Below are 17,044 nucleotides of genomic sequence, written 5' to 3'. Positions count from 1 at the left end.
CAAGAAATTCTGTACGGAAAGCCATGAACAAGAGACACAGGGAAAGGCCTCAAAGCATTTGTTTAGGGCTGATAACAAGCAATAAATCACTTGTACAAGGGACACAAAGTACATTTCTGTACTGTCTTATCACTGAACTTCCAGTTTGCAATTGGGTGTCTGCAAACACAGAATCATTGTTGTGCATGCCCTGATAGGGAAAATTTTTTTACTAAATTCCTTGGAATCCAACAGTACACCAAAAGAAACATAATGCCTGTCCGTAGAACAGGGAACACAAAAAAGTACAGTATATACCAAATGTGCACCTAAGTCAAAGCACATTTTTAAAGATTTTCTCTTAATAATTTGACTTAAAATAAAAAGAGCACATGGGAATTTTATCTGCTCCTGACTTACATCACAGAGATGTGAGAACAATGTAGCAACAATTCTTATTTTCATTGGCTTCACCACAGTTCCCAACTGCTGCCACCAGAGTAAATGTCTCCTTTTTCCAGTTTGAAGTAATGACGGACTTTATGTTCAGAATTGGCTCACTAACAGGTTCACATCTGATGCTTCTCTGTGAAAAGGCAAATTCACAGGAGAAAAACACACGAAATGCAAGAGGATGTAACATGTAGAATCTATTTAACCATAGTCACCTCTGTGTCCCTGGTCATTGGGAACAGCAATGCTCCATTTATTAAAATACAGAGGGGCACACTCAAGCAGGAGCATTTTATGACCTCACTCAGAAGAGAATGACTAGGGTAGGGGACACTGACCTTCCTTCTGCTGCTTTCCCAATGTCAAGAGTCCGTACGGTAGAAGTATGTGTCCTGAATAACATCGATATCAACACAATGAGACCAGGAGAGTCCCTCACTGCATTTCTGTGTCCAATCAGACACATGAGTCCACAGAAAGAGAAAAATCATCAAAATGCCTTTAAGGGATAACCCATAACTCTGCCACATGGCACAGAGATTGGGAAAGAAAAGGGACAGTTAGGGTGGAGAAGATGTCAGAGTAGTTCTTTAGTCCATAAATACAAGTAGTCAAGAGTGTTGCCATAAAATTCTCTTCTTCACAACTCACAGGGCAACATCTCTGAGGCTGATAATGGGAATGACTGAAACTCATAAAGTTCTCTCCAGAATCCAGCTAGTCACTCTGAGCAGTGAACTCCAGGGATTTGATCTGGAACATTGAACTTACCACATTGTTTATGAAACTTATTGAGCACTCTAGGAAGAAATTATTTGATTGGCATATATCAATGATGCATAATAATGGGCCACACTATGATGTCTCAATACATCTATACAGCATGTATTGATCAAGTCAGATTAATTAGCACTGACATTGTACACCACTGCTTTACACTTGGGGCCTTTAATCTCTTCTAGCTCTTTATTAAAAACAAACAAAAAAACTGTTAGTATGAACTGCAGTCACCCAGCAGAAAGTGATGTGGAGCATTCACAATTATACCTTCCATTTAGCCATTTTGGGACCTGTTGTCCAATCTTGAAAAACACTACCTCTTCTATTTCTTCTCCACAACTTCACAACAATTTTAATAGGTTTTCTTGAAAATAGCCATTATAACTGGCAGGAGGTTACTTTTCACTGTTGTTTTGACTTGCATTACCTGGTGATTTGAAATATTAACAATTTACTCATATTCTTTATTCTATTTGGAGGTTCTTTGGAGAACTGTAATTAATTTCTCAGTTTTTGATCAAGGTACATGGGGTTTGCTGTTGAGTTCCTTATATGATCTGGAAAATGATGAACAGAGTTTAAATATCCTCTCCCTGTAATATACCTTAAGAATCAATCGAATTGCTGAAGCGGCATCACACAGTGTGTTCATGTGGATGTAAAATGTTAGCCATTGGTTCTCGCTGATTCAGTACCATAGATTGCCATTTCAACACCAAAAATGGATTAGAAGAAAACTTTATAAAGAGATTGGCATATTTAATGGATATTTATTCTAGTAAATACAAACAATAAAAAATAAAAATGTCACTACTAAGGCGACATCATTTATTCAAATATTTTTATTAGTATTGTTGATAAACTACTAAGAATGATAAATTGTGTGATCCAGCTAAACAGGGATGAGAGGACTAAAAGAAGATGAAGAGAGGTGATTAAGAACAACCAGAGAGTTTGAATCTACATATCTGGCACTGATTTAGTCAGCTCCTCTTTATTACACAAAAGAGAATACTCTGCACACACAGATGGCTCAATGTGCCTATTCCCTGCAATGCTTCTTTGTGTGCCACAGGTTAGTTACAACATTATTTCTTACCATTATTATCAAAATGCATTAAGGTCTCTGGTGTTTTGCATGCATCTTCCATGAAGAGCAAACACAAAGTCCACAGATAATGAAGCACAATGTACAGTTCAATTTCTTGACACAACCTTTAGAATAATGGGCTTCTCAGGCTTGAGGATTCCTTGTGTGGTTAATTTAAGGGGCATCTGCAACAATGAAGTAATCATACAGAGAAGCAGAAAATTAAGCACAATCAATAACAGAATCAAAACAGAAAAGCTACAAGAATAACGATACTGAAAAATGCTAACATCATTCCTGACCATACGGTTGACACATTTAGAAAAGTCTCATGAAGTTAATTTGTCTATGTTGAAACGTAAATTACTCTTGAGTGGATAACATATTTCAAGTGTATAAATAATTCTGACCTTATGGAAAATAATTTGCATTTTGCAATGCAAAAAAAAATGTGCTTTTTGTTTCTAACATTCCCTCTTGTTTTCCAACTGTACTATGAATTGTGAATGCAGGAATTCTGAAGTTCTGAAGAGCTTTCATGAATCCTCTTAGCTCCATTATCAGGGATCCATTCAATTAGTATGGGAAAGCATGCAGTAGGTCTCATCTCAGTAAAGACAAGCTGCAGCAACTCCTCACAGACATGAGCAAGAGCAGTATGAAGATGACTGGAAGCCTGCCAAGGAGGAGGTATCCCATAGCACATGTGGTGATTCCATTTCTTCACACACTTATAAACTTACATACTGAATTTCAGTTGGTGACCAATTCCACTCTCCTAGGTTCCTCTGCAGAAAACATACTGAGGTCAAGGAGATGAATATTAAATGCAACTTAAACTCTAGACATAAGTTTCTTAGGGCCTTCCCTGGTAGGAATCAATGTGCCCATACTCTGTAATGATACTCTGCCATAGCTCATCACAGGACCAAATCCAGAGAAAGATGGAAAAAGATGAACACTGGACAGCTCCTGACAACCACTGGAACTGGGATTTTTAGCAGCCATTCCACACAATCACATGGCAGTTCAAACCTCTATTACTGCATTTTCATGGTATTAACAGTTTGCATTTGAAGATAGAATCAAGAAGGCTATAAACTGAAACATCCTGGGAGAGGAATTAAAAACACCAAATCAAAACTAATTGTAAAAATGCTAATATTCACCTGAGGGTTACAAAAGTATGTACTTCAGAACATCAAAATATAACAATTAATTTGCCTTCTAAGGCATAGGCAAAGTCACAGATTGGTTCTCATCTATCTTGATCGTCACATTGAAGTTCTGAAACAAACCTGACATATGTGATGCTGATGATCAAATATAATGAGCTATTGATTCTCACTGATTCTGTTCTATAAATTCTCACATTAATGGACATGAAGGCAGAAGATCATTGTTTACTATGAACATAACAAGTGATCATATTTAAATTTGAAATTCCATTTATACACATGCATTGGAGAAATACACAGATCTCTTGGTAATATTGTTTCAAGTAAATTCCAAATCAAAGTCAAATCATTCTTGAAGCATGTTTTTTGCATGCTATCAGTGGGATGAGCCCCCTAAAACACATTATTGAAGATTTATTCAAGGACAAAAGTGACAATCAAGAGTATAGATTTAGGGCAGCATTCAGGGATGTAGGAAAAGCAGAATCAAACCTAATGATGTAATGACAAAATATTCTATTTGAACACAACAGTGTTCAGTTTAAAAAAAAAAATGCCAGAAAAGCATTCTCATTACATGAAGTACACTAACCTGAGTTTCCTCACAAGGCTTGAAGGAGAAGTTCTGTATTAATCTGACGAGAGCAAGCTTTACATTTATGAGAGCAAACCTCATGCCAATGCAACTTCGAGGACCAGCTCCAAAGGGAAGGTATGTGTAAGGATTGATTTTGTCCTTGTTTTTCTTATTGAACCTGATTCCACAACAGAAATGAGCACACGTTAGTGATGTGTAGAACCACAAGAATCACTTAGTTGGAGTTATCAATTGGACCTTTGAAATGATTATGGCTTGGCCATTCAAATCTTACTGTTATTGAGCTTTAAGAGTTCTATATTCGAGAGCTGTTCCAGTTAGCAATTACCCTCACCACACAGGACTTTCCTGTCTCGCTGGTGAGATAATGTGAGTGCTATTTAAAAAGACACTTACCTTTGCACTTTAAAATTACGTTGAAGGTGGTGATGAGAAGTAAGAATGGTGGAAGGGAAAGCGGGTTCCTGCTTCAACTGACAACCATATGGACATATGTTAACTAAGGAAGATGATGCCTCTTAGTATCTAAACTAAACTACCCCTATTTTCTCTCTTCTCCAACCTCCTTCCCACCTGTCTTCCTCCTCATTCTCTTTCACCTTTCTTTCACTACATTCCTTATCCATAGTCTTATTCTCTTTCCAAATTCTCCATCAAATACTCCTTGACATTACTCCCCACCAGCATACTCCTTCTCTCTTGCCATAATTGTTTAAGTGAAATACTGACATGACATTTGATGCTATCATACTTCAATAACATCAGTGATATGTATCTCTTCAATCAGGTCATAAATTATTTGAATATAGGGCCTGGCGGCATGGCCTAGCAGCTAAAGTCCTCGCCTTGAATGCCCCGGGATCCCGTATGGGCGCTGGTTCTAATCCCGGCAGCCATGCTTCCCATCCAACTCCCTGCTTGTGGCCTGGGAAAGCAGTTGAGGATGGCCCAATGCATCGGGGCACTGCACCCACATTGGAGACCAGGAGGAGGTTCCAGGTTCCCAGCTTCAGATCGGCGCGCACTGGCCCGTTGTGGCTCACTTGTGGAGTGAATCATCGGACGGAAGATCTTCCTCTCTGTCTCTCCTCCTATCTGTATATCTGACTTTGTAATAAAAATAATAAATCTTTAAAAAATTATTTGAACATAAAGCCATCATTTATTCATAGAATTCCTGGATAGTTCATGGTATTGAGAAGATAATGTTTATATTGGGAAAATGACCATGGAATATTGTTCTTTGACTTTAAAATAGAGTTACAGTTTTGTACAATATTCTTAGGTTTCTATAGGTTTTTTTCTTTTTGAAAGATTAATCTATCATTTTTTATTGGGAAGTCAGATATACATATAGGAGGAGTGACAGAGAGGGAGATCCCCATCTGCTCTTTCACTCCCAAAGTGGCCACGATTGCTGTAGCTGAGCCAATTCAAAGACAGGAACCAGAAGTCTCCTCTAAGTCTTCCACATGAGTTCAGGTTCATAACACCCTGGTCCATCCTTGATTGCCTCCCTGGACATTAGCAAGGAGCCAGATAGGAAACAGGGTTTCCAGACACTAACCAGCACTCACATGAAATCCCGGTGTGTGCAAGGCAAAAACTGCAGCTGCTATGCCAATGCACTGGGGCACTATTGGTTGCTTTGCTCACAATATCTTATCAACAGAGGGAGGGCAGCAAATATTTTAGTCACAATAGCATATCATCAGAGCAAAGTAGTGTATGAGAGAGCTGACATAGGTGATGGGTATTTGTATAAGTATTAGGCCCATGCAGATGCAGTAGAAGTGCCCCCAAAGACTTGTATTTCTCTATTACATATGGGAATATTTCAAACATTCTCCAGCTTCAACATTGATAACATCCAATGTTCTCATTGTTTGGCCCAAGCACTGACACTTAAAGGTTGATGACTAAAGTAATCGAAGAGAACCCTATGTACTTATCACCGAACATGAACGAAGCTACAGAAAGTAGAAATCCTGGCCTCAGGATACAAAGAATTCATGGCTTTGAAAACAAAGGGTTATGTGAACACTAATTTACTTGACTTATACTTACCACATGAGCATTCTGTGCCATCAGTAGGGACAACATGCCCAGAATAAAATTTCTGTCAACAGAAAGTCCATCTGTATGTAATAAAAATGTCTGCATCCCAAGACTTCTGACTTGCCAGCCAGTGTTCTACAAATTTCTTCATTTTCCTTACCAAAACAACAATGGTAGCTGATCAACCATTTCCAAAGTGTACAATATCCAAAAACCTGACCTATATTACTACTTCCAAGAGTAGCAAACAGCTTTGAGAGCCAGTGACTTCACACTGAAAGAAGGATTCGCTCACTGTTAAGTAAGTTTGTTGGCTGCCAGAAGATAGCAACTAGAACCAGGATCAGGGTACCCAGACTCTCCTGACCTGACTGACTCTTCTGTCCATCCGCAATGAGGACTTCTCATTAGCACAGCCTGTGGTTTTACAATTGCTTTACAGGAAGAGGACACCAGATTCAAGGTGGAAAGCTTTTCTATAAGTACTGTGACATTTCACAGGCAATGTAATTAGCATAGGAAAACTGGAAAGAATTTTTAAAAGACTGTACACATAAAATAAACTATAGTTAATAAATTACAGCTAAATGCAAATATTGCAAAAACTATATGAATATTTATATGTATATACTTTCTATGTATATCAGTAGACGACAGCATCCAGGATCCACAATAACACACAATTCACACACTCAAGTCCCTAATAGAAAATTGCATAGCATTTTCAGAGCCTCCTGTGTAATTTAAGCTCACCAGATGCAACAATGGTTTGGATTTAAGGATGACAATAGTACCCTTTCTCCAGTTATCACTTTGAACAATTTTGAAAACAATCATTATTTTTCCATAAGAAAAGCTTCTAAAAATAATGGATACAAATGATTCTATTCTCACGCATTCCTTGTCTTCACACAGATTTACCACATATGCTTGAACTAGATTGTTTCAGCATAGGTTCCCCTTTCCAGGGATCCTGTACCTTTCAGGGCGGAATTCACAAGGCTCTGTCCAGTACTTCGGATTCCGGTGGAGGACATACATCGGAATTGCCACAATTGTCCCTTTGGGAATGAATACCCCATTTATTTCAACGTCTTTCTTGCATGCCCTATTGATTCTGCTGCCAACTGGGTATAATCTGAATGATTCATTCACCACCATGTCCAGATATTCCATCTGCATGACAACATCAGATGTGACAAGTGTCTGGGTAGAAAGAAACACATTTTGACAAAATGAGATTTGAAATTAAAACAGATGTGTCCTCCATCCTGTTTAATGAACAGTGCATTCAGATGTGGAAAGTAGTTGTGAACAAGGAGATTTTGAGGACAAACCCCTAACCAGGCCCAGAAAACACGAGCATGGCCTTACAAAACTCATGCTGCCTCATGTGTATGAAAGAGATAAAAATTGGGCATGGTGTGGTTGCCTAATGGCTAAAGAACTCGCCTTGCATGTGCCGGGGTCCTCTATGGGTGCTGGATCTAAATAGGGCAGCCCCACTTCTCCTCCAGGTCCCTACTTGTGGCCTGGGACAGCAGTTGAGGACAGCCCAAGGCCTTGGGATTCTGCACCCGCATGGGAGACCCAAAAGAAGCTCCTGGCTCCTGGCTTCAGATTGGCTCATTTCTGGCTGTTGCAGCCATTTGGAGAATCAATCATTAGATTGAAGATCTTCCTCTCTGTCTCTGCTCCTCTCTGTATATCCAATTTTCAATTTAAAAAAAATGACAAAGCATTTTTAAAAAGACAGAGTAGAACACTGTGCTTAAAAAAATATGCAAAGTCACAGCCACCTCTCAAAAAGAGGCTACAGCACTGCCAACAAAATGGAATGTTAAAAGCAGAGAATCCCTTAATCTACCTCAGAATTTTCTCCTCAAAAATGCTGGTTAGAAACTGCTTTGACCCCATATAAAATATTGGAAAGGGCCAAGATTGGCATGTAGCAGGTGAAACCACCACTTGCAATGACACCATCCCTCATGAAGGTCAGGAGGTATCTATTCCATTTTCATCCATCTCACAGATAATGATCTGGAAATGGCAACATACTACATTCCAGGACTTTCTGCCCTGGTCACCATTAAGGGAGACCATCAGCAACTCTGACTCTTGCCTTCATCCTGATGTCACACTTGGCATTGTGGACATAAAGGAGTGGCAAGAAAATGAAATATCTCCCTATCCCTCCTTCTCTTTTTCTAATTGTCCTACTAGGTACCCATTATATATATATATATATATAATCGGTATATAATGGGTATATATATATATATATATATATATATTGGGTACATATATATATATTAATATGACAATAAATTCAGGTCAAGTGAGGTTCTACAGAGAAAAGAAAACACTTGCACTCCACATATTATTTCTAGAACAGTCCCTCATGCATAGCTTAAGGCTGTGTTTATCTGGCCATCAAACAGCCATGCCACGCTGGATTTCAGGCTCCTTCACAATCGACAGCAGACACCCTGGATCATCTCATGTCTTCTTTAACACTGGTGGTGTGAATGGAGGATGAGAATGGCAGGAAACAGAACAGAGTCTGCCACCCTGGCCAGCCCTGAACAGCCCTGGCCAGCTTCACTCATGCAACAGCTCTACAAGACAAAATCCAGCCAAATAAAGCAGACCAAATGGCCACAGACTTGAGTAACAAAGACTCCTTCTAGGTGCCATTGTGGATTCTTGTAACTGACACATAGGACAAACACTGACTTACAAAGTTGTTGTAGTTCTGTGAGTAGCACCTTCAGCCCTTTTTCCCCATGAGTTTTTCTCTTTAGATTATTCCTTTACTGGTAAATGAAGTATCTTCACTGCATACTTTGCAAGCAGTCCCCTGAACAGTGCTCTGGAGGCATTCTACCAAGACACTACTCCTGCCCCACAGTGCACCCATCCCAAGTACCACTCATTCACTCACCTTATTGGGAAAAGCTGCATCAACCTCCTGCTGCAGTTTCTGCTGAATATCAGGGTGAGTGGCCAATAAATACATGGTGAAAGAAAGAGTATTGCTAGTGGTCTCATAGCCACCAAAAAGAAAAGCAATTGACTGGGCTACCAATTCTGTATCAGTCAGAGCTAACAAGAGAAGAAAAACATTTTAAGCAAAGTAGGTCATTGTGAATCACCCTATAGTAGATGAAAAACATTCATATATGAACAGATGTTATTGTACATCAAGTTAAGCTACTGCCTACAAAGACAGTATTGCATTTGACTGCTGGATTCACGTCCAGGTTCCTGATTCCAATTCAGCATTGTGGTAGTGATTCCAGAAAGGAATAAATATATGGCTACACTACTTGTGCCCCTGAACATGCACAGTAGATTTCCAGGTTCCTGGATTATCCCTGGCCAGCCCCAGCCATGGCAGCCATGTGTGGAATCAACCAGTGATGGAGGAATACTCACTCTCTGGTTCCCACTTTAGTTCTTATTTTAAATAAATAAATACTTAAAGGAACAAAAAGATTTCAAAAGTTTCAAAATTCTTGTAGGAAAAAAACGTGTAAGTACCCAGCAGGTTGGCTCAATTGGCTAATGCTTCACCTCCCATTGCCAGCATCACATTGCCAGTACTTATCCCAGCTCTTCTACTTCCCATCTAGCTCCCTGCTTACAGCCTGGGAAAGCAACAGAGTAGGATCAAAGGTAAGGGTTATGCAATGGCAAGGAAGAGTATGAAAAAGCCCCTGACTCTCGGTTTAGGATTGGCTAAACTCTTGCCATTGTGGCCCTTAGAGAGTGAATCAGTGGTTCAAGTCTTTTCTGTCTTTCCTTTACTCTGTAAATCTGATTAGCATTTCCAATGACATTTTTAAAAAGAAAAAAAAAATAAAGAAGAAATTCAATGTCAACAGATGAATGTTATTCACACAGTCAGGAAAAAAATATTTCCTTGAGTTCACTTTATCCCAGTCTATCCCATGCACTGCTATCCTCTCTTTATTACACTATCCTTACCACCAATTCAGTTAGGTGATGTCAGGACAAAGCTTCCCTGTCACACATGCGCAGTGCAACCAGTACACCATTTGGATAATATGCGGTAGCATTGTCCTTAAGGAAAATACATTAAATTCTATTAAAGTATTTGAAAACACTGAGTGTAAAATAATAAGACTTTACTGTATAAAAACTAAAGGATGTTTCACTTATGTATATGTGAGTTAAATTATGGGGACAAGAGGGGGCTACAGATAAAATTGTGACATTTAGAATGTAGTCCAATGATGAACTGCACCTAGGAGCTCATGAAAAATTCAGATTTCCAGCAACAATTACACAGGACAACATGGAAATTCTTCATAACTCTGAAAATAAATCTACCATCTGACACAGCCATTTCTCCCTCTGAGTTTCCCATGCATTCTTGGTTACCTTTGTAGGAATCAACTTCCTTGGAATTCTGGGAGTTAATCAGGAGTTGCAGAAAGTCCACTCGGTGCTGAAAGAGAGGTCAAAGACAAGATAACCCCATATCAGAAGTCCATCAGGAGCTCAGCACTGCGGCTGCTCTCTGAGGAGACCACACTCAAGTCTAGAGGTCTGCCTGGAGTGGCCTGAGTCATCATCTTAATGCTATATCTCAAAACGATCATATGGTTGAAACCCCAAAACCTGGGGGAAAAAAGAACATCCTCATGCAAGTAGCATCAGATTTACCTTTTTGTTATCTTTGAGACGTTCTTCTTTAATCTTTTCAACAAAGGTTTTCAAAAAATCTGTAACATCTCTGGGGTACCTACTGATATTCAATGCTTCACATACTGGGGTAAGGAAAGGAAAGAGTGCTACAGGAGAAAGAAAAACAAAAGAAATGATAATGAAAAGCAAAATTTATGTTACACAATTACAATCTCTGAATCAGGACAGTGAAAGTCCTCAGGGTTCTCAACAAGGAAGCATTCCCTCACCATTTTCTTTAGTTTTCCAGAACAAACACTGAGCAATTGCACAACTACATACAGAGGCCATTGCTAGAATGGACCATCAATGGCCTTTTCTCCATTTTTGCAATGAAAGGGCCCTTGACTGAAACTCACTAGATGGAATGGCACAAGTGACTGCAAATGAAGAACAGGGTACTGAACAAATTCCTTAAAATGAACTGTAGACCCATGGTGACGCAACTTAGAAAACAACCTAAGAGAAATCTAATCAGAAGTGCAATGACCAAGAGCAAACGAAGAGACAGGCACAATGAATATTATAATGCCTCCCCCACAAAAAGAAGTAAAAAATTTTATCAACTGTGAAGTAAACTGAGGAATGCATTGAGGAAATGGGGGCTAAAGAATTTTAAAATTGACATTCCTTTGCTGAGATGGTGAGGGGATGGGGATGGGAGTCTGAGGATATGGGCTTGGTAGGGGGAGGAGGACACATCACCAGTGGGGCACATGAAGGCCTTAGAGTTCACATCTAAGCAGGCAAACAAACCTGGAGAATTCCTCATGTTCTTGGTGCCAGGTGAGGTGAGGATAGGGGCAGGCAGAGCCACAGGGCAACATGCTGCCCTGGTGTGCTTGTTGACCAGGCCTGGAATACTTCAATAGGCATGAATTATGGGTGGGTAAAGGGGTAAAGCAATAGGCTAGCACATGTACCAGGAGCTTGGGACTTCAGTGGACAGGTAGAGCTGTGGACCAGCACACCACTCACTACGCTTGCAAAGGTTGAGCTGGAGAACACAGGCACTGATGGACACAATGATTGTGGATTCATTAGGGAAAGGGGTAAAGGGATATGGGGAAGGCAGGACTACTCAGGGAGTTTGTTGCAGTAAGAAACGATTCCTGAGGAACTCCCAGCAACAAGGCCATTGTACTTGAGAGCTGACCGTATGGAGGGAGAGGCTAGGTCTGGGTCTGACTGATGGACTGCAAAATGGCAGAACTGAGTTGGGCTTGTTAGCATGAAACACTGCTGACCACCACATGCCAGCTCACACAAAAGCTAGGGCTAGGGTCCTTCCTGGCAGGATTAGATCACAGTATCTGATAGTCAGTGCCATTATAGGGGAAGGGTAACATTAGGCTGGCCCGTGACACCAGCACAATAGAGAAGCAGGTCCAGGGGTCGATTCTGTGGGCGATATGTGGGCCTAATCCTGTGGGATCACAAATACTGCTGGTTAGCCTGAGATTTGGGATAATGCTGGGCTGAACTAGGCATGACCATGAAACCTGCCAGCACTCATGTATAGTGGGGGTAGGAACAGGCACAGCAGGTTCCAGTTGCAGCACCTGTATATGCACCACAAAACAGGGTATGGGGCAAATCAGACCAAAACATTAACCAGCTCATGAAAAGGCTGGGATAAAAGGGCAAGCTATGCCAGGTATAGACCTATACCACCTGGCATGTGTGGGATCTAGGTCTGGAATTGGACAAGGTGAGGAACTTTGGAAACTCCCCTGGTGGGCCATAGTTTTCGCTAGTGAACACATGTCTCAGGTCTGGATAATGGCCATGCTTTGCATGGTAGCTCCACCCAATGACAAGTGTGGAATGGTTTTGAAAGGCTGTGGAACAGGCAGGGCCAAGCAAACCTTAAAGAAATAACAAATGCAAAAACTATGCAGTAGTTTGGGTCATGCCAGGCTTGGCTATCATAACTACCAGTTTACATGAGGCAGAGATGGGAATAGACTGAATAAGGCCTGGATGCAGCACTACCTACAAAAGTTGTGAGTAGGGCCAGCCAAGTCAGGCTAGGCTATGGCATCTGAAGGCAAAGCGCAAGACAGGGGAGGGGATATACCAAACTGGACCAGAGCAACGAGTGCCATGCACATCATCTGTGCCTGGAAACAAGCCTGCTTGCAGAGTTAAGGGGATGCCCAGGCTGAATAATGTCATATCTGGTGAGTGTAAGGTTAGAGTGGGGGCTGTAATCTGGTCTGGACATGGCTGCAATGTATCTCGGCAAGGGTGTGGACTACATATGGTGTGTGACAGACTAGATTACAATTCAGAACCCACTGGTGCTCATGAGAACCAGGGTGGATAAAGGACAGCCATGCGTGAGCCATGCCTGGGTGTGGACCAGGCTTTGGTGGGCTAAGCACCCAACAATGTGTGAGGTCAGGTCAGGAAAGGCCATTGTTCCTGTTAGGACAGGGCATATTTTAAGTTGGCTGGGCATGGACGCACCTGTATGTGAGAAACCTGGCACTGGAACAGTATCTGAGGGAGGAGCTTAGGGAACTCCTCTGTTGGTACACAGTCCCTGCAGGTAAACACAAGATTCAATGCAGGAAGCAGCCAAGACCAGGCCAGTTTATGGCTCAGGTCTGTGGCAAGCCAGGATGGGCCAATTCATATGACCCTCTGGCGAATCTGAACACAACAATGCAGTGTGGGTTGGACAAGTTGGACCATAATACCAACCAGTTCACGTTATGGCAAGGACGGGAGGAGGAAAGCAAGGCTGAGCCATGGTAGAACACCAACTGTCAAATGCCGATGTGAGGGGCTCATGCTAGACTGTAAAACATTTAAAGCAGGGCCTGGCGGTGTGGCCTAGCGGCTAAAGTCCTCGCTTTGAAAGCCCTGGGATCCCATATGGGGGCTGGTTCTAGTCCTGACAGCTCCAGTTCCCATCCAGCTCACTGCTTGTGGCCTGGGAAAGCAGTCAAGGATGGCCCAAAACTTTGGGACCCTGCACCCGCACATGGGAGAGCCTGAAGAGGTTCCTGGATCTCGGCTTCGGATCGGCATAGCACCAGTCCATTGCGGCTCACTTGGGGAGTGAATCATCGGACGAAAGATCTTCCTCTCTGTCTCTCATCCTCTCTGTATATCTGATTTTGTAATAAAATAAATAAATCTTTAAAAAAAACATTTAAAGCAATAAAGAACAGCACACAGTGATCAAAGAATCCAAACAGCAAGAAGAGATCAACTGACAGGTTTATTAGGATTTTTTTTTCAACTCTAAATTTACTTGTTTTTTCTCTTGCTTTGCTTTGCTACTCTGAGCAAAACAGTGCTTGTTCAACTTCTTTTTAAAAATAGCTTTTTCCTGAGAACCAGGACTAGAGGCAGACCTGACTAGACAGGTGGTGATACACACTGGCAAGACTGTAGGGTGGAGGGTGGAGTCAGCTGAGATGAGTTACGGTGCAATGGCCAATTATGTGTACAAGAGCTGAAGGGAAGGTAAGACAGACTGGACCAATCCATTGCACATGCTGGCAGACACAGAAACTAGGACTCAGGTCCAGCTCAGTGGAAGTTTTTGGAGGTCACTCTGAGTGGACTGTAGTTCCCAATGGTGTACATGAGGGCTAACTATGTGGAGGACAGGGTTGGGGTAGGCCACAGCACTCATTCTTTTGTGTAAGAAATGGGACTGGAGAAAACCAAGCTGGTGGAATAAGGTTATGACACATTTAAATAGACAAATATTAGCCAGGGTCAAGCAGAGAGGACATCTACCAGGAAATAGGAGAGGACAGACTAACATCAGAGGGGCATTTGGAGACTGATAGACACAGTAAAGCAGTGAATACAATGGTGTGGTGCTACAATGACTGAATACAGCAGTAGCATTCAGCAAGTGGTGATCTGAACTGCACCAGGAGCCAGAAATCCACCAGAAACCAAGTGAGAAGTGGGACTCCTTGAGAACTTTTGAACCCAGTCAAAGCATTGCCCAACCTGCTGGTTTGTTTGAGTTGACCAGGAGCAGAGACAGAGCAGCAAATTTCAAATAGGTGGTGCGGGAACAGGGTGGATTTTATAAACTAAGTCCACTAAAGCCAAATCGAGTGCCCTCTTGTGTAGGGAGGTAATGGCTACGGGACAGAACTGTGCATGAACTAAATTGTAAGTGAACACATTTGTGACTCAATGAACTACAACAATGTGCCATCCTTCAAATTTCACCCAAAATGGGTCCAGGTGGCCCCCAGACCTAATGGCCAGCAGATGAAGAACTCCACAAGTTTCACATGAGCTGTCATTTGGTACAATGTGGCAAAAGCTTTGCCACTGTAGGGACAAGAGTGAGCTGCACATATGCTATCATCTTGGGAATTACGTGAACTGAAACTGGGAGAAGCATTCAACAGGCAATGGTGCAAGAATAATGCAGGGTTACAGGAAAGAGAGAGTGGTGAGCCAGGAGCTGAGATATGCAGACCATGGTAGAAGTCTAACATAAGAGCACAGATATGAGACTAGCTGAAGGAAGTGGTAAAAGTGACTGCAAACAAACAACCATGTACCAACCAGAATAAGTAAAATTGAGTTGCAGACCTGTGGGTGACAGAGCTTGGAAATCTGCCCCATAGAGATGAATCTGATAATCAGAAGTAAAATGACCAAAACAAAAGATGACTCAAAAGCACAATTTATATTACTGAAGAATCCCCTGCAGAGGAGCAAAAATCTTTGCCAACCTCAGAATCATTGAGGAAGACATAGAGAAAATGGGGGATACCGGATTCAAAACACTTGTTATAAAGCTTCTTATCAACAACAAGAAGCACTTAAAGAAGGAGTTCAAGGAGTTTAAGGAATATGTTACACAGGAAATAGCAGGAATGGATCAAATGAAAGCTGATAGATCAGAAATTCAGAATACAGTGGAGCAAATTAAAAGTCCAGTAGAGAATCTCCAAAATGGAATGAAGCAAGCAGAAGAAAGAATTTCAGAATTGCAATATATTTCCTTTCAGCAAGGGGAAGCAAACAAAAAGCTGCAAGCAGAGCTGGGTGAAGCTGAAAAATGTATTAAAAAACTGAGAAACACTATTAAAAGGACAAATATAATTGTTATGAGAGTCCCAGAAGGTACAGAAAGAGAAGCTGGGTTTAAAAAACATATTTAAAGATATAATAAAGCAAATCCTGCATAATCTGCAAAAAGAATTGGGAAACAACATTCTGGAGGGGCACAGAACTCCCAACAGGGTTGAACCAAAGCAATGTTTACCATGACACATGGAAATCAAGCTCTCTTCAATCAAACATAAGGAAAGGTTCCTTAAATATGCTAGTGAAAATAATCAATTGACATACAGAGGAATGGCAATTAAATTGACAGCTGATCTCTCACAGAAAACTCTACATGTCAGAAGAGAATGTTGCAACATATTACAGATTCTAAAAGCAAAGAATTGTCAGTCCAGGATAATGTTCACAGCGAAGTTGTCCTTCGTCTTTGAAATGAAATAAAAATTCTTCCACAATAAATAAAAGTTAAACGAATATGCCTCTTCCAAACCTGCCCTACAAGGGATAGTTACAGATGTTCTCTTGACAGAAAAAAAAGGAATAGCACCACCAAAATGAAAGACAAATGTGAAGAACATTGCAGTAAAAAACAACAATAGACTAAATCAATGAAGAACCCATTGCTAAAATGACAGGACCACATTGCCACCTATTTATATTCACCCTGAATGTAAATGGCTTAAACTCATCAATCAAATGTCATAGAGAAGCAGACTGGATTAAAAAGACAAAACCCATCTATTTGTGACCTACAGGAGATACATCTCACCAGCAAAAATCAGCGGAAACTAGATCTCATGGATTTTGATATTTTAGTTACATTTCTTCAAAACATGTTTTACTTTTCTCGTTAATCTTTACTGAGTCAGGTCATACAGTAGCATCATTTTATTCATAACGGTTTTTTATTTCCTTTTATTATTTCTTCAGCAGCACATTAGTCATGCAGTAGCATGCTACTTAACTTCATGGTGTTTTTCATTTCTTCTTTTCTTTCTGTTGTTGATTTTCTTTGGCGGCCCTTCACTTTGGGGGATTTACACTGTGTAGTGGAGAATAACATGTTCAGATGTGAGGATACCGTGCAGTATGCAAATCTACTTCTGGATCGAGAATGCACTTCCAGTGAAACTG

The 17,044-nt window shown here is 41.0% G+C and overlaps 1 protein-coding gene across 1 annotated transcript in view; it reads right to left on the bottom strand.

Moving 5' to 3' along the window:
• Nucleotides 1-2,194: 2,194 nt before the first annotated feature.
• Nucleotides 2,195-17,044, bottom strand: part of LOC131483197 (cytochrome P450 3A6-like) — a gene marked incomplete at its 5' end in the record, with an annotated part of 51,846 nt that continues 36,996 nt past the window's right edge. Inside the window, 6 exons of the mRNA XM_058680596.1 lie at nt 2,195-2,487; nt 4,073-4,235; nt 7,116-7,342; nt 9,081-9,241; nt 10,544-10,610; nt 10,829-10,956. Coding sequence (XP_058536579.1) covers nt 2,410-2,487; nt 4,073-4,235; nt 7,116-7,342; nt 9,081-9,241; nt 10,544-10,610; nt 10,829-10,956 — 824 coding nt within the window. The remainder of the gene's footprint in view (nt 2,488-4,072; nt 4,236-7,115; nt 7,343-9,080; nt 9,242-10,543; nt 10,611-10,828; nt 10,957-17,044) is intronic.

Source organism: Ochotona princeps, chromosome 24 (assembly GCF_030435755.1).
Source record: "Ochotona princeps isolate mOchPri1 chromosome 24, mOchPri1.hap1, whole genome shotgun sequence".
Taxonomy (NCBI): domain Eukaryota; kingdom Metazoa; phylum Chordata; class Mammalia; order Lagomorpha; family Ochotonidae; genus Ochotona; species Ochotona princeps.
This window is presented reverse-complemented; position numbering and strand designations above follow the sequence as displayed.